Here is a 24,965-nt window from a genome sequence, read left to right as displayed (position 1 = left end):
ATCAACAGCAGCATATTCAGGAGACGAGTCCGCAAGCTGTCATTGATGATTAAATTTTTCCATGGTGTGTGTGTGTGTGTGTGTGTGTGTGTGTGTGTGTGTGGTGTGTATACGTATAATCCTCAAGTTTTTCCAAACTTGGTTTGTGATGAGAAATGGTCCCTCGTGATCAGAGAAACCATTTATAATATTTTTGAGAGTTGAATTATTATAAATTATCCTTATCTATAAATATGTCATCTGCTAAAATACTAGAACTGGCTGTTACTCTAGTTAGAGACTCTACCAGTGATACTAAGTTGTAATAAAACATCTGGTATTCTAGGTCCATTCTATTTCTATTTTCTGTCAAAAATAGTCCAGTCAACAATGAATAATTAGGGGAAGAAATTCATTTAGCTGCATATTTTTATGCTGTGGGTGGAGTGGGGGTGAGGGGGGGTATAAACACTCCCAGGCATACCTGCACACTGCCTCACCATTGATTCATAAGATGAGCTGTAGGAGTGTTGGCATAACCTTGTGAAACACCCTGTAGTTGCTATTTGTGATATAGTGGGGTAGAGAGAATGGGGAATTGCATGCTCACTCTTCAGTTTGCAGACCTGTGAAGGAGGGAAGTGTATGATCACAATCCATTGCCTTATGTTCCCTCATGTTTCTAAGCTTCAACCTCCCCCTCCCCCTTTCCATACTGTTACACTCTCAGAATGCAATTAATCCCTTGATATGGTTCTCCTGCAATTAAAATATAGTACACATATTTAATATTTATTCTTAACCCACATCACTTAACAATAAACATTATTTTTATACCATTAAAACACTATTTTTAATAATTGTGATTTTTCATCACTTGCAATGCAGTCCTAGAGAAAAAATGAATATGACCTTTTTTTTTGTACGAAATTTTATAGTAGTTTAATTTTGTACTGGGAAACATTTTTTCCAGAAGTTGCAGTTTTCGAGATATTCATCAAACACGTAAAAAAGTGATCTTTTAAGGCATCCCCATCCCCACAGTCTCACCCTAATGGTCACAATTTTTAGTACGTTATGTTGTTCATGATATTCCCCCCCCCCCCCCCCCCCCCCCCACACCACTGTACAAAAATTTATGAGTACATAATTTTTTTCCCCTTAGCCAACCTCTCTTGGTCTTTGTGGACTGTGCTAAAAGTTCACATTAAAGTCACCCATTAGAATAAATGATTAAGTTTTTCATGGCAGATGGAAAAAGATTTCCAGCAGGTGCTCTACAAATTGACAGCACAATTGTTGCATTATTTGTCGTTATCACAATGCCACACACCTCGTAGTGCTGTTCAGCACAGTATTGGCTTATCTAGAGATTTACATCTATATTATTTCAAAAAAATATTGCAACTACACCTTTACCCATACTAGACCTACAATAATGAGCAGTTAAACAAAAATTTTCAGTCTGTAACCTGTGAATTCTGTTTGTAATATGATGTTCAGAAAAACAAAGAGTATCAGGTTCATTTCCACATTCTCCATCTTTTAGATATATTACCAGTTGGTCTATTTTGTTCTTCAGAGTTTTTACATTTTGATGTAATGCAGACGAAGTTAGAATCTTGTTCACCTTTACATTAGCATGATAGTTTTTTGGAGCAATGTTTCTCAGTAAACAAGTTGTTAATTCTGCTTGGGAGACTGGAGGCTCATTTTGAATACGTAAGAGGGAAGTTTCACATGGCTGGGGTTGCTTTTTGCTGTTGTGGGTCCCCATAAAAAACACTGAGAGAGTTTATTTTCTGTTGCATGTAGTACAAGCTACTGCTTCTGCTGTCTGTGGTGATGTTTTAACTGCTGGTTCTGGTGCTGATGACACTGTTGTTTATGATACTGGTGATGCTTTTGCTTTTGGTGCTGATCATGTGGCCCCCACACTTGGAATTACACAGTTCACTTTCTCTCTGTCTGCAATGATTTCATTTGATTTAGTACATATAAAGTACTTTCCTTCATAATCTAGATGCATTCCTTGCCTGGTATGCTGACATCTGTCAGTATCTAGAGTGGTGCATTTTCTGAAGAGAAAGCACAAGTGTGGGCAGAGTAGGATCCACATGTTGATCATGAAAACCCTGATCCATTAACCACTGCATTTAACTTGCTGAAAAAGTAGTTCGTTATTTCAACAGTTCTATTGTAGAATGTGAGGATGGCATCAGACAATTAAATTAATTTAAATGAACATTACACAAGAACCCTCTACAGATGGCATGGTGACTATATAACATTTTACAGGGTGTTTCAAAAATGACCGGTATATTTGAAACGGCAATAAAAACTAAACGAGCAGCGATAGAAATACACCGTTTGTTGCAATATGCTTGGGACAACAGTACATTTTCAGGCAGACAAACTTTCGAAATTACAGTAGTTACAATTTTCAACAACAGATGGCGCTGCGGTCTGGGAAACTCTATAGTACGATATTTTCCACATATCCACCATGCTTAGCAATAATATGGCGTAGTCTCTGAATTAAATTACCCGAAACCTTTGACAACGTGTCTGGCGGAATGGCTTCACATGCAGATGAGATGTACTGCTTCAGCTGTTCAATTGTTTCTGGATTCTGGCGGTACCCTGGTCTTTCAAGTGTCCCCACAGAAAGAAGTCACAGGGGTTCATGTCTGGCGAATAGGGAGGCCAATCCACGCTGCCTCCTGTATGTTTCGGATAGCCCAAAGCAATCACACAATCATCGAAATATTCATTCAGGAAATTAAAGACGTCGGCCGTGCGATGTGGCCGGGCACCATCTTGCATAAACCACGAGGTGTTCGCAGTGTCGTCTAAGGCAGTTTGTACCGCCACAAATTCACGAAGAATGTCCAGATAGCGTGATGCAATAATCGTTTCGGATCTGAAAAATGGGCCAATGATTCCTTTGGAAGAAATGGCGGCCCAGACCAGTACTTTTTGAGGATGCAGGGACGATGGGACTGCAACATGGGGCTTTTCGGTTCCCCATATGCGCCAGTTCTGTTTATTGACGAAGCCGTCCAGGTAAAAATAAGCTTCGTCAGTAAACCAAATGCTGCCCACATGCATATCGCCGTCATCAATCCTGTGCACTATATCGTTAGCGAATGTCTCTCGTGCAGCAATGGTAGCGGCGCTGAGGGGTTGCCGCGTTTGAATTTTGTATGGATAGAGGTGTAAACTCTGGCGCATGAGACGATACGTGGACGTTGGCGTCATTTGGACCGCAGCTGCAACACGGCGAACGGAAACCCGAGGCCGCTGTTGGATCACCTGCTGCACTAGCTGCGCGTTGCCCTCTGTGGTTGCCGTACGCGGTCGCCCTACCTTTCCAGCACGTTCATCCGTCACGTTCCCAGTCCGTTGAAATTTTTCAAACAGATCCTTTATTGTATCGCTTTTCGGTCCTTTGGTTACATTAAACCTCCGTTGAAAACTTCGTCTTGTTGCAACAACACTGTGTTCTAGGCGGTGGAATTCCAACACCAGAAAAATCCTCTGTTCTAAGGAATAAACCATGTTGTCTACAGCACACTTGCACGTTGTGAACAGCACACGCTTACAGCAGAAAGACGACGTACAGAATGGCGCACCCACAGACTGCGTTGTCGTCTATATCTTTCACATCGCTTGCAGCGCCATCTGTTGTTGAAAATTGCAACTACTGTAATTTCGAAAGTTTGTCTGCCTGAAAATGTACTGTTGTCCCACCATATTGCAACAAACGGTGTATTTCTATCGCTGCTCGTTTAGTTTTTATTGCCGTTTCAAATATACCGGTCATTTTTGAAACACCCTGTAGGACCAATGTTGTGCCCAGAGTGTTATGGAGGACTACCAAGAATGATTTGCTGGAAACTATCCCAACCACAGCCGCCACTCACCACGTTTTCTTTCACTGGCATTATCTCACATATCACCATGCAATCTATCTGTAAAGTTGTAGAGAGAAAATGCAATTTGTGGAATGAAAGGAACAAAGTTGTTTCTAGTCGTATTTAATGTGTGCACCATCAATTACTAGAGCAGCAACTACCAAAGTGTATCAGGCATTAACATCCTCTGATGTATGACAAGGGAACACTGTTCAGTGCAGGGTACATACGAGGTCTGTTCAAACAATTCCGAAACATTCATAATTTCGTGCCAGTGGTGTGCTGGAGCCAAATGTGGTTGGCATCCCTGCACATGCCTGTGTTTAATGTGTAACTGCTGAAGTTTCATTGTTGCATGTCTGTTCTGTGCTGTATTGAGTAGAATGTTGTATCACGCGTCTGCATTAAATTTGTGTGAAACTCAAGAAAACCTTTATAGAGATATACCAAATTATGCAGGAAGCCTACGGTGAGGAATGTTTAAAAAGTACTCGGTGCTACAAATGGTTCACATGGTTTAAAAATGGCCAGACAGAAGTAAAAGATGACCCTCATTCAGGACACTCTTCGACGTCTGTCAACAATGCTCATTTCAAGAACATCATTGAAATTGTGCATGGCAGTCAAAGACTGACTGTCCAAGAGATTGCAGGAGAATGTAACATTTCAGTTGGATCACATCATGATATCCTGACACAGAATCTTGGAATGCATCATGTTGCTGCCAAGTTCATCCCATGGCTCATGAGAGACCGGAAAGACTGGCACCTTGCAGTCTGTGAAGAGCTTTTGGATTACGCAAATGAGAACCAGTTCTTCCTTAAGACAATCATAACTTGTGGGCCGGCTGCAGTGGCCGAGCGGTTCTAGGCGCTTCAGTCTGGAACCGCGCGCAACTACTACGGTCGCTGGTTCGAATCCTGCCTCGGGCATGGATGTGTGTAATGTCCTTAGGTTAGTTAGGTGTAAGTAGTTCTACGTTCTAGGGGACTGATGATCTCAGATGTTAAGTCCCATAGTGCTCAGAGCCATTTGAACCATAACTGGTGATGAGAAGTTGGTCTACAGTTATGGTGTTGAGATCAAGGTTCTCCAAGACCAAAAAAAGCTCGCCAGGTCAGGGGAAATGTCAGAGCCATGCTGATAGTTTTCTTTGATTCTGAATGATTAGTTCATCATGAATTTGTGCGACAGGGACAAAATGCTAATCAATGGTACTATCAGGACATGTGGCAATGCCTGTGAGAAAATGTGAGAAGGAAATGGCCTGAAATGTGGCGGACAATTGATGGCTGTTGCATCATGATAACGCAGCTGCACGGTCATCCCTGTTGGTGCGTGACTGTTACACAAAAAATGATATCACTGTGCTGCCTCATCCTTTGTACTCTCCAGACCTGGAAACCCCATAGAAAGAATGAAGATTTGCAACAATAGGTGAAATGAAAGAAAATTAACACACAGTGCTTCACACAGTCCAGCATGAGGCATATCAAGACTGCTTCTGGAAATGGAAATGGCATTTGAAGTGGTGTACCAATTGTGGAGTAGAGTATTTCAAAGTAGACCATGGACAATAAGTAAAAGATGAGCACAGAAAAATTTTTTGAACAGACATTGGACAGAAAATCAGCTAGCCCATTCTGTTGCCAATTTGAAAGTAAATTTTACCTGCTGATGAAAATCCTAGTCAGTTTTGACATTCCGTTAAGTCATCAAATGGATCAAATTCATTTATACATTTTTCTCAGTGATAATACTGGCACCAAAATGAAAGGTGATAGAGAGAACACTAAGTACTGATTTCAAACAATGGAAGATCCAGGATGGAATGTAACAATGAAGGCATTACCTACAAACAAATCCGCGGTACGGCTATGGGCATCTGCATGGCACCATCATATGCTAATCTATTCATGGACCATCTACAGGAATCCTTCCTAAAAACCCAGAATCGTAAACCCCTCACCTGGTTCAGAGTCATTGATGACATCTTTGCTATCTGGAACGAAGGTGAGGACACCTTATTCACATTCCTCTAGAACCTCAACAACTTCTCCCCCATTTGCTTCACCTGGTCCTACTCAACCCAACAAGCCACCTTCTTAGATGTTGACTTCCACCTCAGAGATGGCTACATCAGTACCTCCATCCATATCAAACTTACTAACCACCAACAATACCTCCACTTCGACAGTTGCCACCCATTTATACTGAGAAGTCCCTTCCGTACAGCCTAGCCACCCATGGTCGTCGCATCTGCAGTGACGAGCAGTCCTTCTCTAAATATACCAAGGGTCTCACTGAAGCCTTCACTGACTGTAATTATCCTCCCATCCTTGTACAGAAACAAATCTCCCGTGCCTTATCTTTCCAGTCTCCCACCATCTCCCAATGTCCCGTAGTCCGGCCACAGAGGCGCATTCCCCTCGTAACTCAGTACTATCTGGGACTGGAGCAACTGAATTACATTCTCCACCACGGTTTTGATTACCTCTCGTTGTGCCCTGAAATGAGAAATGTCCTACCCACTATCCCTCCCACCCCTCCTACCATGGTATTCCGCTGTCCATCCTTACACAACCCCTGCTCCCAATCCCTTACCTCTTAGCTCATACCCCTGTAATAGACCTAGATGCAAGACCTGTCCCATACATCCTCCTACCACCACCTACTCCAGTCCGGTCACTGACATCACCTATCCCATCAAAGGCAGGGCTACCAGTCATGTGATTTAAAAGCTAAGCTGCAGCCACTGTGCTGCATTTTATGTAGGCATGACAACCAACAAGCTGTCTGTCGGCATGAACGGCCACCGACAAACTGTGGCCAAAAAACAAGTGGACCACCCTGTAGCTGAATACGTTGCCAAACATGATACCCCTCATCTCAATGACTGCTTCACAGCCTGTGCCATATGGATCCTTCCCACCAACACGAGCTTTTCTGAATTGCACAGGTGGGAACTTTCCCTGCAATACATCCTATGTTCCCATAATCCTCCTGGCCTCAACCTTCGTTAGTCAGTGTCCTCACCCATCCAGCCTCCTCCCTGTTCCCATTCCAGCACTACACAGCTGTCATTTCACTGCCACACCCAGTCTTTTAATTTCTTTTTATTTTTATTTCTCTCCTTTCCGTTACTTACCCCCTCCCTTCCCCCACACCTTCTCTCCTGCCCTCCATCTAAACTGCAACACTTCACTGTCTGCCACTTCCAGCATACTATCCCTCCCCCTCCCCACCCAGTCCTCCTCCATACCCCCACCCAGTCGCCACTCCCATCATGCACTGGTGCTGCTGCCCGCAGTGTAGTTTCAGCTCTCTGAGACTGCAGACGTGTGTGCAAGTTGCACTTGTGTGTGTGTGTGTGTGTGTGTGTGTGTGTGTGTGTGTGTGTGTGTGTGTATTGCTGACAAAGGCTTTAATAGCCGAAAGCTATGATTGTGTGAATCTTTTTATTGTGCCTATCGCGACTCAGCACCTCCGCTATATGGTAAGTACTGATTTCAGTCTTGCAAAATTATTTCACTGCAGTAAATCATAATATGGTATCTCCTGTCACTTACTGCATAAATGCTAAAATGACATATTTAGATAAGTGAATATAAAATCAACTAAAATAAGTCAATACAGAAAAAGCAGTTTAACTTGATGAAATATGTATTTGATTCTATACAAGTTGCTCCCCTTCTGGCAGAAGTTTATTCTAGTTCAGTGGGGCTTCAAAGGGTTCCGTATAATTGGAAGAAGGCACAAGTCATTCCCGTTTTAAAGGATAGATGTGCATAATTCGAGACTCATATCACTGGCATCAGCTTTCTGGAATTATGGAACATGTTTTATACTTGCATATTAAGATCTTTTCAGAGAATGAAACTCTCCTTCATAGAAATCATGGTGGATTTCATAAATGGGATCCTGTAAAACTCAGCTTGATCTGTTCATCCTTGTGCTCTAAGAGGGCGACAGATGTCCTCCCCAGATTGATTCCATGTTCCTTGCCTTCCCGAAGGCAATGGATGCGGTTCCACACTGTCGCTTAGTCAACAAAATATTAGCTTGCAGAATGTCGAACCAGATTTGTGACTGGATTCAGGACTTTCTAGCATGCAGAAGCGTGCTGCTTAAGCACACACTTCTGCTGTCCATGATGTTTATTCAGCTCCCCTAGCCAACAGGATCTTCAGATGTCGCCCACTCTAAGCATATGTTGGACGAGGTGATACAGTGCTTGGTCTGATCTGCCTTACTGGCTATTTTCCTTTGCAAGTTGTACCCACAGGTGGAATAACTTGTAACACACTCTCCCAAAATGATGTCCAACATTGCTGTGGTTGCCTCTGTGTATGATTATAAGTCTGCATCAGAGGCAGGGAAAACTACACAAGGTACTGAAATTGCTGTCCAAGACAATCTCTTCATATGTATGTTACCCTGAGATTATTATGTTTTACAAGCTACATAACATATGAATAAAACCTCACTGATGTTGGGCCATTACTTTTAGGTGTTTATTTTTGATTTCCCACTGTAACATAAACTCTAAAAATAATAGGTTGAACAGTTCCTCTCCCTTTTTTCAGTGTGTTTTCTCCTGTATGTATTATGAATAAAAAGGCAAGAGGTCAAAAAGTGTGTTGTCGAATTTTAAGCTTGCTGAACACCACTTCTTGTTGTAGGGAACCTACAGCTGTCATGGCATACTGCATCTCTGTTGCCAAACACCTTGATCTTGCCATTCTTCCTCATCCTCTTCCCCCCATAACTTCTTGTATACCACTTAGTTAGCCTTTCTGTTGTCTTTTTCTCCTTCTCTTTCCAGGTGGTTGCCATGAGGGTAATCTCTTGGCCCATCAGTCTTTTTCCATACTTTTGATATGCCCTAACCATCATAGCTGTCTTTCTTCTATTCTATCCATAATACTACAAGGAGTCTGCGTCTTCTCTCGTTCCCTCATTTCTTACATGGTCATGTCGGGAAATTCTACATGCTCTTCTCAAGTGGCCCATTTCTAAAGCTCTACGTCTCTTTGTATTTTTTTCTGTGCATTCCCATCACTCACTTCCGTAGCTTGTTATTGGTTATACGATGGATTTGTGTTAACACATTTTAACTTTTAGGATTTAATTTTTGCACAGCCACACTTCCCTACCTGATCTGTTATCGGATATCTGTCACAGCTTCTATCATGTGATAGGATATTTTACACACTTTAATATGATGTCGGCCAATTTCCAAGTTACTTCCATCCTCAACGTAACAAAGATATTTTGTATTTGCAAAATTAATTTTCAGACCCAACATTTTATACTCTTCCAACATCTTCACAAGCGTGTAAGATATGATTATATCCTCGTCGTTGTTTGCCAAAACAACCGGATCATCAGCATAGAAAAGTGTATCAGTACATTGGTTCCCTACTTCAGTCCCAATGCCCATGCACTTTCTGTACCACATATCCAGTGCCTTCTGCACATATATCTTAAAGAGCATGGGAGACAGAAAGCATCCTTGTCTTCCACTTTATTTCCTTGTACTCTGTTCTTTCTTCCGGTAGAAGGTATTTAAAAAAAAAAAAAAAAAATGCTTCTCCCACTCTAACAGACTGATAATTGGCAAGTTGGCTCTTTCTTTTACTTCTTTCCTCAGCCATGCAGCCATTATCCATGCTGCTGCTCTCTTGTGCCCCCATGGATCAGTTGATTACCTCACATTTATCCTCCCACATTTCACTTTTCCTTTTACAGACATCCTCTCTTACTTCTCTGTCCATTCTAACGTAGAAAGCTCAATCATGTTTGTCCCGTTTTTTGCCAATCATTATAAAACATCTTTTTTAGGTTTACTTTTTTTTCAAAGCTTTATGAGTCCACTATTGTGATTGCTTCTTTCTTTCTTTCTTTCTTCTTCTTGCTGGCCCAGTGCTTCAAATCCTGTTTTATGTATGCATTTTTTAATTACTTGGTACATAAGTTCCACCATTCCTTCTTCTAAGTGCCTCAGTTTATTTAGCAACTGTAATTTATAAAGAAATGGTACAGACTCTTGTTTCAAACTACTTATGTTGTATTTCATAGCATCCACTGTCCTTGGAATACAGTAGAAGCCCAATATAACGTGATACGATACAACACGAATTTGTATGTAATGTGGTATAAGGTATGTCCCCCAAAATAAAATATCATTTATGAATGATTTTTGCACTCACAGTTGTTGTTGTTGGTGTTGTCTTCAGTCCTGAGACTGGTTTGATGCAGCTCTCCATGCTACTCTATCCTGTGCAAGCTTCTTCATCTCCCAGTACTTACAGCAACCTACATCCTTCTGAATCTGCTTAGTGTATTCATCTCTTGGTCTCCCTCTACGATTTTTACCCTCCACGCTGCCCTCCAATGCTAAATTTGTGATCCCTTGATGCCTCAGAACATGTCCTACCAACCGGTCCCTTCTTCTTGTCAAGTTGTGCCACAAACTCCTCTTCTCCCCAATTCTATTCAATACCTCCTCATTAGTTATGTGATCTACCCATCTAATCTTCAGCATTCTTCTGTAGCACCACATTTCGAAAGCTTCTATTCTCTTCTTGTCCAAACTATTTATCGTCCATGTTTCACTTCCATACATGGCTACACTCCATACAAATACTTTCAGAAACGACTTCCTGACACTTAAATCTATACTCGATGTTAACAAATTTCTCTTCTTCAGTATATTTTATAAATGTGACAAAAGTCTTATTACAGTCTGCATGGAGCCTTTCTGCAGTATAATTTACTGCTCCAATCTACAAACACTCTAAATGATGACCAAAATAAATGGGCAGAAGTAAAATCAACCTTCAGTTTGTCTTATCAACATACCAGCATTGTTGCTGGACAGAAGCCTTGAATTCACACCTCACAATTAACACTGTAATGCAGTCAACAAAGTGATTACGCAATAGTGCTCGGCAGTAATTGAAATGAGCACAACCATCATGTGGATCATAAATTATTCATTCATTGTCTCGATTTCTGTGTGCTTGTCATCACAGAAATGGAAATTTTATTCTGCGAGCTATAAACTAAAAGTTATTGATCGTGTGAAGAAAGGTAAAACTAAAGCAAATTTATCATGCGAGTGTGGTGTACCTGAACCAACAATCAGCAGATGGGTGAAAAAAAAGAGAGCAAACTTAGAAGTTTTCTAAACACAGTTGAAAGTGACGTGAGAATTGGCAGAAAAAGCAATAAACTAGGAAAAAAGACAGTGAACTTGACAAATGCCTTTATTGGTGGTTTTTAATAAAGAGCAGTGAAGGTGTACCACTTTCCGGATCAATTATTAAAGCCTATGCTGATAAATCTCACTTTGATTTACATGGCAACAAATATTTTATAGTTTCCAAGGGATGGTTTTGGAGATGGAAATGTCACCACTGAATTTGCCAAACAACCATTGAAGGAGATCAAGCTCTTTTGACAGTGTATCTGCTTCACAGTTTTGTGAAATTCTACACAAAGTAATGTTAGGTGAAAATGTAAATGATTATAAAGAGTATAACTGTGATGAAATGGCACTTTATTTTCAATTGCTTCCAACCAAAACTCTCAATACAAAAAAAAATAATGAAATAAGACGAGTTTGAAAATGTATAAATGCACAATAACCCTCCTCTTTGCCACAAATAAATTGGGGAGCCATAAGTTGAAACCTCTTTGTACAGGTAAAAGTAAAAGCCCGGGATATTCCAAGAATGTATACGTATCACTATTCCAATACACTTAAAGGCATTCAAAGAATGTTTGGATGACATGTGACATTTTCAGCTATTGGTTTCAAGAAGAGCTTGTTCCATCAGTGAGCAAGTACCTAGAGTCACTTAAACCGAGAGAGGACACTCTATTAGTCCCTGCTCACTGTCTAGATCATCCACCTGCTGATGTGCTGCAATCACAAGATGGAAAAATAAAAACTTTGTTTTTGCTAGGAAACCATGGTGGTATTAACTCAACTGCTGGATCAGTGTATAATATGTGCACTCAATGCTCATTATTACCATGAAATGCCCACTTCAATAGAAAATTCAAATGAGGAAATGGAAATGTTCTTGAAATCTGTAAATCTTAAGTGTGTTGTTTCTTCAGAAGGCTTGGTGTGGCAAAGCATCAGTGTGACCATTACTAGGAATTGGTGAACCAAGTGTTCCATTGAAGAAAATGCAACAGATGAATGTTGCAGTGACATAGATTCCAACAGTAGTGACATCCAGTCAGCATGTCATGTTCTACAGTGCAATATTGATCTTGAAGGCTTGTGCTGTTGGGTAGTCATCGACAAAAAGGAACTGATTTTGGAGACTGTAGACGATGAGGACATTATTGACTCTGTTTGAAATGAGAGTAGTGAAGCAGTTGAGGAGGAGGATGATGAAGTTGAAGAAGAAAGTGTAGATTATATTTCTAGTCCATGTGAAGTACTGGATAATATAAATAAAGTGCTATGTGGATGAAGAGACAAAGTGAACCAGACCAAATTGAGTTGTTGCACCTTACGAGCATAAAACAGTATGCACTAAAGAAACTGCATGAAATGACCCACCAAAGAAAGCTGACTGACTTCTGTAATGCTGTAGAATAATGACGTACTGTAGCTTGCAGGAAGTGTTGTAAATTATCATCCAGTACTTTATATACCATATTAAAAATCGTTATTGTTTGGGTGATGTTTGAGTGGAGCTTGCCTAGTTGCTGTACCCTATTTTGTCAGTTTCCGAAGTGTTTAACATCTAATGTTCTTTAAACTTAAATGCAATGTTGTGCAGTGTGTATATTGTATTATGTGTTCTTCCTAAATTTCCATGCCTACTTTGTCATTACGTGGTTTACTCTCAATATACTGTGGGTATGCTGTAACATTGGAATAAATCATGTCCCCAACTAACGTATTATATCCACCTTCTATTTTATTTGCCCCTTTAATTTGTTTTTTGTTCCTTGGATGTTACTATCATCTGCCACCTAATGGAAAGTTGTCTGAGCCGTATTATGCACCCCTGTAGGCTCTAACATCATTTGTTCTTAAATTGAAATTTTTATTTTGAATAATATAGTCCGTTATTGACCTGATATTTATGGGAGGACTCTCCACGTATGCTTGCAGATCTGCTTGTGAGGAACAAAACCCTTTAAAATCTTCAAGGACAAAGTCTCACGTTTATCAACTAATCTTTCCCCAGTGTAATTTACTGTCTCATCATACAGGGTGTTTCAAAAAGAATCTACGTATTTCAAATGCGTATATTTATTATTAAACTTTAAGACAAACGCATATGAAACACTACACACATATTTACGAACCTCTCAAGTTCAGATTACAGATGTTCAATATGTCCTCCATCAGCGAAATGAACAATATCACATAAATACTCAAATTCCTCCCATACTTCAGCAAGCATGTCCTTTGTCACTGATGTTGTGGCAGTATGGATCCGGTTCTTCAACACTTTCAGGTTCTGCGGGAGTGGTGGTACATAAACATTGTCTTTAATGAAACCCCATAGGAAGAAGTCAGAGTGTGTCAAATCCAGTGACCATGGAGCCCAGCTGAGACATGGTTCGGTAGTTTCATTCAGATATTCACGCACTTGACAACTCCAGTGAAGGGGTGCCCTGTCTTGTTGAAAAATGAAGTTGTCTTTGTGCAGCCTCAGAAACAACCAGTTTTGTAACAGCGAGATACTGCTGACCATTCACCATGTTTCCATCAAAGAAGAATGGGCCATAAACAGATGATTGATATATTGTACAAAACACATTGACTTTGGGCTAATCTCGTACATGTTCAGTGGCTGCATGTGGGTTCTGTAGGCCCCAAATTCAAACACTGTGTTTGTGTACCTGACAACTAACATGGAAAGTCACTTCATCACTGAACACAATGCATTGTGTGAAAGTGTTATCATTGTCAATAGCATCAAGAATCTCATTACAAAATGCCACATTTGTGTTTGTCATCAGGACACAGAGCTTGTATGGCTTCATAACCAACCGAAACACGCCAAATTGTTGTTGTAGGCAGTTGTAACTCCCTATGGGCATAACAAATTGATTTTGAAGGACTACATTGGAAAGCAGTTTGAATTCGTGCAACTTTTCTTGAGGAACACGAGGGTGGCCAGGACTCTTTCCTTTACATACAAATCCTGTATCCAGAAACTGTCGACACCATCTGTGAATGTTCCACTCATTCGGAGGATCGGTTTGGTACCTCAACCTGATATGTCTTTGCACTGTAATCACAGAACTGCACTTCACAAACTCGAGAACACAAAATGATTACTGCTGCGGAGTAGCCATTTTAAACTTGTGACAGTTACCAACCAAAACAGAAGACAACTGACATCTAGTGGCTATTAATATAAACTAGACTACGTATTTGTTTCTCCAATAGCCGAGCCAAGGCGCAGCGATTGATAGTTTGGACAAAATAATACTTTCTAATAAAATAATACTACTCCACTGTCTGTGGCAACCCCTACTTTTCCACTAAAATTTTTCTTGCAGATTCTTATGCTTTCTAGTACACTTGTTTTACTTTTCATAAAACTCATCTTTGACTTTGCTTTTAGTGTCATTTATAGGTGCCTTAGCCCCAACAATGACAACTTCATGGGCATATTTTGAGATTTCTACAGTCTTTATTATCTCACCAATTTCCATCCAGCATTTGATATCTCTTCTGTGTTTTTTATGGATGGCTATTGAAATCCTTCTGTTTGCCCTTTCCTCCCTTTTAATGCCACTGTAAAAAATGATTTTTTTCACACACAATTCAAGTGCCTAACACTATTGCTAGAGTGATTTGCTTCCATTCATTTTTCACCAAATAATAAGTTTTATAAGTATCATATTCTTTTTCTTGAAATGTGCAATCTGCAACACTTGATTTAATACACTGTAAATATAAAGTTTCCTTATAAACACGTTTTATTTCTTGACATACAATTAACATAATGTTATGGCCACATCTTCTCAAATGATGTTGTACCCCTCTGATGGCATTGCTACTTCCTAATAAATCTAACAAAGCAATACTGACCAGGAGCACATTTAAGTGGCCATCTCAGTTCCTTTACAGTTACTGTGATTAGTTAAACTGAGGTCACCAAATGGATTACAACTAATGAGAGTGGACTGCTCACTTAGAGTATCTCAAAATGTTCAATATCCATACACTGGATAAGATTTTATTAACTCCATGCTGATTCTGGTGTCCTCTCCTTATCAAAGCCCTTTTACTTTTTCACATTCAACATTAGGACAAAAAAAAGTTAAAATAGTCACCGTTTCTAGAAAAAGTCTGCTTATCCTTGACCTCACAGAATTAATTTGCTGTTTTAATACCTGTTGTCAAGTACAGTACTTAAACATTTTTAACATTCATGTAAATTAGAATTATCTTCCATGATTAGCCCCAGCTGCTGAGGACACAGGAAGTATGGATTCATAATGTAGCACTTTATTTTGTTAGTTATTGCCATCAAATAGCAACTACAAACTTTGGCTTCACTTTTGTGTTTGCTTTTACTTCTCACTTCCTCCTATGGGTATTTTGAAATTGTCTTTTCGCTATTGACTAAAACTATCCACTTGAGGCTACTGTAGAACTATCAGACTTTTTGACAAACTATGCTTTGAAGCTTCATTTAAATCCTGTAGGGTCACTCTCCTTCACCCCAACTATCCTGTGATCACTCAAGACTCCTAAAGTTGCACCAAACTCGTTCTTTTCCAACCAGTCTCGTGTAAGCACTACTTCAAATTGTACCACTAACAAAATTTGCCACTGCTTATAACTTTGCAATTATACTGTTTATGAGGCAATAACGTGTTGCCTCTTCTGAAAAAGGGACCTTATTAGGATCTACAGCAAGTCGAAACCATGTAGCATATGGTTAGTCTACGTTGTGTGTTAAATATTAAATGTCACCAAGTGATCTTTTTTCAAAAGTTCTGTCAGTCTTATAGCCTTGGCACTGGCTTGCACTTTTAATTGACTGCAATACCATTGGATCATGTATGAGCCACTACTTGCTTGATTTGTCTCAATTATGTAAGTCTTGGCGGTTTTAATCTTTATTGTGAAATCCCCTTGAGCTGTGTCTGCTAAAGGTCCCAGCTACACACATATATTTATTTCTGATACTCCTGATCCTCATTTGAAAAGGATTATTATATGGCTTGTATACTGACATTCCTATACAAGAAGAAAGTTCAATGATCTGTATTTTTTCATTATCACATTTATTATAGTTGGTTACAACTGTGATGCTAAATCTGATTACTACGGAACTTCCACACTGTTCACAAGATTCCTTAGTGACAAGCATTGTTCCAGGAACTCATTGGTAAATTACATGTTTCGTAAACCAAGAGACTATCACCATTCTATTTCATGCAGAGAGAGAAAATAACAATGTTGCCTTATTGCACAGTATTAAAAGATCAGCAAAAAGATCGTTAGTTATGTTACTGGTGACCATTCCATTTTGAAAATGGGGAATAATTTTGTGCTTTGATCGGTGTAATCCAAAGTGATCAAGTCTGTCTGCTTTTTGGAGGTACTTCCTGTGTTTACAAATAGAGTTATATTAAGAACTGACAATTTGTAGCTGTAGTTCTCTTACTATGACATGTAATATTAAAAGAACAGTTAATAAAAATCATTCGTAAATATTTCATGCATCTTAAAATGTGACTAGTGGTGTATTTATATCATGGATAGATTAGTGAATATTTAGTTTTATTTTTCAATAAACTTTTCTTAAAAGTTCATCACAAAGGTTTTGGCCACTCTTATGCAACAGATGTTGCTAAGACAGTCACATATATATGTCACAGTTTTCAGAAGCACTATGTAGCTCCTTTTGTTGCAGAAATTATTCTGGTGTTGTTTTATTTAAAGACATGGAAATTAAATAACCTGTCATTGACATCAATTATGTTTCCCGTACCGTAAAACTTGGAAATTAGCTCCACTTTCCCAGCATAATAAAAGCGTAACCTGTAGTAGAAGATACTAATAATCCTTTTCTACAGGCCATACAGAAGTTGGATCTTGATCCAATACTAGAATCTTCAAACACTCCTGTGGTTATACATGGAACATACAAGAAGCACTGGGAAAAGATTAAGCATGAAGGTCTGAGTCGCATGTCAAGAATGCACATTCATTTTGCTCCTGGTGAGCCTGGCAAGGAAGGAGTTATAAGTGGCATGCGTAAATCAGCTGATTTGTATATCTACATTGATATGCCAAAAGCTCTTGCAGGTAAATAGCTATGAACACTATACTGTATGTCCATGTTTAAAAGTCAAAAAATAAACACAACAAACTAAACTGCTCAACTGAGTGGGAACTGTGGGGAATAGTGTAATTAAAAGAAATTCAAGTTACAGTCCCATTTTCAGTTGTGCAGGAATTGTGTGTTTGATATGCTTAACTAAAAGTTGTGAGTTGTTTTCTGTTATAATTTCTGATGGCTACAAAGTCTTTCGCGACGTATTTCTTGAGTGAACTAGCTAGTTCACGACAGTCAGTTTTAGCCCTGACGACGACCATGGAGGTAGTGGTCGAAAGCTTGGAGTTTTATCCCGAATTGACGCGGCATGTACACCGAGATAATTTCTGATCCTTGAAATTTGTGCAACGTGTTTTGCTTAGTATGAAAATTATGTTTATACTGATGAAAAAATATAACCTTCATTGATAGGCCAATATAATGGTCATGATCAAAGGTTTTATTATTGTCAGAACAGAAATTCCTCAACAACAGCACTGTTGTAGTACAAAGCTCAAAGAGACAGACCTTTGGTAACTTGGTTTTTATTCTGTGACTTTGTATGATTATAAAAAATTGCTTCAATCTAGAAGTGTGTTCCTTGTTATGTAGTTTTGGAGTGTTCATCCCTTTCAGGTTGACAGTTAAAACAGTTGCACTGAATCTGGAAGACGGGAACTTCTCTCTTGAAAATTGTTAGAATTTTGCAAGATCTGCAATCATGCAATGTTTTGTGTCGCCAAACCTTGTTGTTGTAGGAAACATGACTGCATACTATTTTGTAGGACCAGACAAGACGCTAAACATTGAATAAACTGCAGAGCAGTTAATTATAATATGATGATGGCAGTAAATACCAGATAACTATTTATAATAAATATATACATTTTTATACAGGTACACACGTTCTCAAGTTGTCATGAGTTCACAGCTTTAGTTCCATGTTTGAAATCTAGTGAGAAGCTTCTGCAGACAAATTGTGAGGGTCTTCCATTGACCCTATGGATGCTCCGAGAGAATGTTAAAATGTTATATGATGTACAGGTTGCGGCTCTTCAATGTGTACATACTCAGGAGAGGACTTCCATCCTCATTGGTGCAGCAATGCTCCACATCTGCCACGGTCAGTTCTGATCCACATAGTATGCACCAGTGTCATTGGGGTAGATGAAAACCTGTTAGTTGCTCCCAGGCAGTTTTAATTAGTTGGTGATGCATCAAGGAAGTTTAATCCTGCCATTGATTGCTCGAGGCTTCTTACACATCGAAGTGACTGTTCTGCAGAAGGATTGTTGTTCACCACGATGATTTTCTAGAACTCAGTTGCCGGTTTTCTGATAATGAAAATTTTGAATGAATTGGTAATTCTAGGTTGTTTTTTATTCTTGAACACCCATTCATTCAGCAATGACCGTGATCTTCTTATTGATGGTATGAAATATTATTAAAAACCAGTAGCCCCTGCATTTTTTTGGGAGCTGTGTCATTTATTTTAGTGTAAACAGTGTTTAGCCAGGTGTAACAACAGGACTGTTGCAAGCTTCTGGAGTATCTTGTTCCAAGTTTGATTTTGGCTACCACATTCCACAGCTGGATTTTGTGTCAGTGATCTATATAGTGTAGCTCTGAGGTATTTTGGAGTGTTGCAGTATTGGAGTGTCTGATCTCTAAATGTGATGTTAGGTATGTAATTTGCTTATTTATTCTGTACGTGTTTATCTCTTGTTGACTTAGAATAATGTAATTAACAAATCACCAGTCTTCAAATTCTTTGAGAAGCCTTTAGTTGCCTTCATTCCAGCCAGGAATGTCGTCTTTGCAGTAACCTCTTGGTATGCATCATTTTGCTGCAATTTTCAGTACCCCCAATGTATCAGTTGTAATTGTTGAAAGTGGCTTTTATCCGTATGAGTGTTTGGAAAATTCAGACCAATGGACCTATCTAAGTGATATCGCCATTTAGTGCAACAATCCAACACCAGGCATATGGCCTCATGCTCAAAGGGCTCAAATTGGCACGCTGAAAGGAAATGAATAACATGATGATGATATCGTTTGATGGCTGTGAGCACTATGGGACTTAACATCTGAGGTCATCAGTCCCCTAGAACTACTTAACCCTAACTAACCTAAGGACAGCACACACATCCATGCCCGAGGCAGGATTCGAACCTGCGACCGTAGCAGTCGCGCGGTTCCGGACTGAAGCGCCTAGAACCGCTCGGCCACCTCAGCCGGCGATATCCTTTGATGTGGTTACACCAAAATGCGTGTTAAGCTTAACAACAATGTGCTGTTTCATCTTTCCATGACGTAGGTGCACCTGCCAGAATCAGAAAAAAATAAAAATATTACAGTTGTGGAGAGAGAAGGTACATGTCATTTTTACAATCATCAGAAATCTCACCACTGTTTCACTGGATCTAGACTTGGTGACTGCTGAATGGCATGTGTCATACTACTACTTGGATTATGAAAAGCTGATGGAACTTCTCCTTTTGTACTGAAACACTGCACCAGCTCTCAAATTAGTGAAATCTGTTGGCTTTTTGCAAACTGACCATGAGTAATTGCCGCTTGTGTATCTTGTTCACATGATCAATTATATTTTTTCATTCTCTAGGATTGAAGTAAATATGCAAAGGCAGTACTGTACTTTCCTTTAAGAAGTTGTAGATTCTCGCACCAACATGTTGAATGACTCTCCCCAAGGAGGGTGGGCTGATATATTTTTCCTGTACTTCCAAGGAATGGACAATTACTGAAACATTCATGACACACTGGAACAAATTCATCACAGCAGACTAAGGTGAAAACTTTAAGTACGGCCAACATTGGATCTAGTAGCCATTTGCACATTTCATAGGTTGTATATCAGTGGCTACATCTTAGTCATTTACATAACAGCAGAATCAAAGTCACAGGTGGGGTCTAGGTGCAAACCATTTTCAAGTAAAGCCAGACGTGATACGCAGTCTGTGAATATCAGTAGCGAGTTAGTAGGGACTAAAAACATTGGATGCCATCAATGAAGATAATCTCAAGGGATGTGGATTGAGTCATAGTACCCATTAACAAAAGAGAGTGCAAGTCTTTGAAACTTATTCTGTACACTTTATTAACAATAAATTATGACTATAATGCTTAATTTTATTTGTAGTCAAAAAGGTTAAATATAACCTGTTAACCTAGCAGGAAAACAGCTACAGTGAAAAAGAGTGCTCCTTCATCAGTTATCCTCTTCACACCCAGGATAAGTAAAACTGGGCTTTGCTTCATTTCTATATATTTACTATAGACATTCATATCATTCAACATAATTTCCCCAAATTTTTAAAACCATATTTTGGATATTCAGTGTGGCACATTGTGTCTCAGGATGGAAATTACTTGAAAAAACGAGTCACAAATAATTGCTATTTTTCATTTTAAATGTTATTTTTACCCACAAACCATATTTAAACATAATTTACATTTGGTGGTAAGTTTTAAAACTGTTTCTATTCGCTACTAGGCACAGATGGACTTTACAATTAGTGCAGATGACCCTTGACACACAAATGTTTTGACGACACGAGGAGCGGTGCAAAACTGGATTGCATTCACACTTCTCTCTCATCAGATGACTTACGTGACAGGTCTAGGCGACCCTCTTCTCTGCATATTCAGCTACGTCGATCTCACAAAAGCTTCTTCTCCAAATACTATAGCTGGTTATAGGAATTTAAAAGACTATTTTTGAAATAATTGGGTACTCGTAGAAAACTTTCAGTTCAATCATTGTATATTATCACTTCAACAGGATACCACTTTACCATTTCTTGTATAAATATTTGAACTATGTTAAGCCAACTGAGTCATCAAACATTAGACTCTATTAATATACTTTTATGTCATGGCTGGTTTAATAACCACCACAAATTATTAACATGTCTCGCCTCTAGTGAGTCACATACATGAAGTAAGTAAAAGTCCCTGTTCAGTCCACGCTTCATCTGTCTCTTTAACAATTATCACACTACCGTAAACCATGGAATATTACGCAACACTCCTTGTCCTTTTAATACAGCTTCCAAAGCGTGATCGGCAAACACTTGTTGGTGCCGCTTGTCTGACGCAGCTCCTGTCCTCCCATGACAAACGTCACTCCTGCACATACACAGACGTGTTGCACAGTAAATAGGCTCTCTCTCACTTATCTTTAAAACATCGCGTGTTCGAGGCGGCAGAAGGTCGAGTGGTTCCAGAATGTATGTGGAAATTCTCGAATCACTTCATATCCCCCTCCTTAGAGTGAACACGTGATATTTTATACATAATCATTATGTACATTAATATCGTACCTAGTAACAATCCACATTTTAAAATTAATCATTTACTACATAAGTTTATACACACAATTTTTTTTCATAACTCCTTGTACTCCATAGAGCAGGCTTCTGATTTTTGTCTTCCCACTGATTATTTACTCTACTTTGTTTTTTAGAATGTAAGGCTCTATTTATGATATCGTTCCGCATCACTCTTACTTATGAATGGTGAGGACACACTCTTCAGCTCCAGTGGTAAATTCCAGGTGTCATGGACACTTAAATATTTCATCCTTCATTCTAATCTTTTGTACCATTTTTTTGTACTTTTTTTTTCAGTACTGACATTATTTAATGCCGTTTGCAATCTGGAGGGACTCTGGGAAAAATGAACATGTTCTTTCCGACATTCATAAAACCTAATAACGCTAGTGGTATATAAAATCCAAACTTACCAGTATAATTCCTACCAAATGTGTGACTTCTGTCACGATACTTCCCTTTTTCCTTCAGGAACAGTACAGGTGCTGCACAGTAAATAGGCTCTCTCACACTTATCTTTAAAACATTGCGTGTTGAAGGCGGCAGAAGGTCAAGCAGTTCCAGAATTTATGTGGAAATTCTCAAATCACTACCACACTGTTACATCCAGGCATTCTGCAACAATGATTCTTTCCATCATTGACTATATCAGACGTGAGAAGGATTCCTGATGTTCTTTTCTGTTTAGATGGATGACTACTGATGGTGGGGCTTCTGATTCAGACACTACTTCTTCATATGTTGTTTGCAAAACCATCAACCACTCTCAAATGTCTGCTTTGAATTTCAGATAGCATGACAACATATCTTCCTCAATGCAGCAGAGTCTTTCCTGTATTCTATGCAGCCTGCAGCATATGCAAATTCAAAGAAATACAAGATCCTTTTTACTGTCCACTTATTTGCTTTTGCTTGTCTGTAAGCAGCAACCATTCTATCCAACAAATCAACTCTACCCATATTTGCTTTGTATTATGATACAGTATGTGGTACTGATTCATTAAAGCAAGAATGATCCTCCTTTGACCATCATCTACATTGTGATGTGGGCGTTTTGCTATCTGTGGATGACAGGCTTAAAAATTTTTTGATCGCTGTTCCAAAAATGTTTATTAAAATTGATGACAGGCTTGTTGTCAAACAATTTAACAACAGCAATTTGTCCATCGCCTCACACAGAGTAGTGAATAGCAGCATGGCCCCTCTTCTTTCCATTTCAGCATATGCAAGGAGTCCTCTTTTGGAATATGGATTGTTCCTGTTACTTGACAACATGCATCTACATGTAGGGCATCAAGTAACCCTTCTGATGTAAAATAATGGTCCATGTAAATCTTGCATACTCGAGCAATGATCTGGCAAGTCTCATTATCATTTTCCCACCAATATAGAGACGATGAGAGCCCTCTATGATGGTGTCACCTTTTCCTTCATACACAAAAAAGTCCTTGAGGCCACATGGGTTTTGTTTATCTCTCACATATTGCCTCATTTCTGTTGAAGCCCACAAGGGATCATTTGTTCATCAATTGAAACACTTTCGATTCTTGGATTACGAAGACAGCCAAGGACGAACCTTCAAAAATTTATCTTTGATTTTAAGTTCTGCTGCCACAGTTTCACCTACAATAAGTTTTTTTGAGTTCCTTATTGAAAAGAACTGGCCTCTTGAAATATTTTCGGCAACTTTGGGTACACTGGTGGCGTCTACCAAGTACACACGTATTCTGGGATACCGTAAATATGACACTGCAACACACACACCAAAAAATTAGAAGTTTTTCTTTATGAACAAAGTATGGCCAATTCAAACAAGAGCTCAAACATGGATTCAGGAATATATTTTACTAAATAATGCTCTGTTTGTTTCCCTTGGCACCGGGATGCATCAAATTTTGGAGCAGGTGGAAGAGGCTTAAAAATGTCTGTATGGTGCCAGGCAGGCTCACCACTGGTCACGTAGTCCAGTTTTAAAACACTGGTAATCACTATCCTCTTCAGATTCACTCGACATTTCTCATCCAGTGCTGTTCACAGGCAGAGTAAATATCTGTTCAGCATCGTCTTCACTTGACAATACTTCTACATCAGAGGTATCACTATCCATGTCCAAAGTTGCTTGTGATAGTAAAAGAAATTAATGCAAATATCACTAACCTGCACACAAATTTTTTGATTAAAAATAATTCCAAATTACAAACAAAGAAAAATTGCACCCCACAGTCCCATTGTGTCATATACGACACGTTAAGATTCAGTAAATAAAAAAACATGCAAACTTGGCAGATATTATTTCAAACGTCATATCTAAAAAAACTCTGTTCTATCCCAAACATGATTAAATTAAAATAAAGGCAATATATAAAGAAATGAAAGTATAGTGTTCATACTTAAATAACTTTGCTTTGGCTGTGCTCTAATCCATTTGCACGTCTCAAGAAAATGGCTCACAGGTCAGTGCACATGAGCAAAACCACTATGAAATCAGATTTATGCCACGCCTGACATCTAGTGGTGAAAGCACAAAGTTAGGCCTCATCGCATAAACACTACTGCTCTGTCAGCTGAAAAATAATCGATTTTGTGTGTTGTATACGACACGCAGGATCCGAAGAGTTTACAATAAATAACTGCTTTTTTATTTATTTATTTATCATGTGATTACACTTACTCAATTCACAGCAATATTTACACAATAAAGCACAAAAGGAATATTCAAATGGAGAGGCACTGATGGTATCCTCCAGTCTCCATTGAAACATCTTTAGAGACACTGCTCTCCAATGTGGTCAATGGTCTGCTCTGAAGCTCCACAGTCACAAAATGGGGAGCCTGAGTGTCCCCAGTTGTACATGAAGGACTTCTTCCGTGTCCACATCAGTTGACACCAGGTTCTTTTAGGCATTTGCAGCCTGACATACATGTGGCGGTCTTTGAGACCATGTTGGTGTATGGTGGTGTTTCTCCCTGCCTCCTTCCACACATCTTCAGTCTTGGATAGCTGGATCTCACGAGCTGTCCAGAATGGTTTATTTGACTTGAGGTCTGGGCGCTAGGTGGACTGAGCACAATTTCCTGGGCAGATACTCTTTAGAAAAACTCTTAATATTTTCCGATTCATGAGTCACTGCTTCTTGTCATCTCAAATGTGGTGGAGCAATGTTACTGAGAGAAAACAGCCAAGATAGAGGAGTTGATCTCAAGGTGCCCGTTATGATTTTCATGGTACTGTTCAAATGATTATCTTCATTACTGACATGCACACCCTTGTACCATACTGGTGTGCAATGTTCAGTCACAGAATATACGAGACAAGGCTGCTGTACAGATAATGAGCCCCCACAAGAAGTTACAGCTAGCTTCCGGATAATGTTGTTCTTGGTCTTTAACTT

At 39.3% G+C, this 24,965-nt stretch overlaps 1 protein-coding gene across 4 annotated transcripts in view; it reads left to right on the top strand.

The window, feature by feature from the left end:
- The window catches only part of LOC124596272 (tRNA 2'-phosphotransferase 1), a 69,471-nt gene that overhangs the window by 42,164 nt on the left and 2,342 nt on the right, over positions 1 to 24,965 (top strand). For all 4 annotated transcript variants that reach the window (XM_047135348.1, XM_047135351.1, XM_047135349.1 and 1 more), the window contains one exon: positions 16,980 to 17,211. In XM_047135348.1, coding sequence (XP_046991304.1) covers positions 16,980 to 17,211 — 232 coding nt within the window. The remainder of the gene's footprint in view (positions 1 to 16,979; positions 17,212 to 24,965) is intronic.

This window comes from Schistocerca americana, chromosome 2 (genome assembly GCF_021461395.2).
Source record: "Schistocerca americana isolate TAMUIC-IGC-003095 chromosome 2, iqSchAmer2.1, whole genome shotgun sequence".
Taxonomy (NCBI): Eukaryota; Metazoa; Arthropoda; class Insecta; order Orthoptera; family Acrididae; genus Schistocerca; species Schistocerca americana.
Note: the sequence above shows the minus strand (reverse complement) of the source record. Positions and strands in the feature narration are given on the sequence as shown.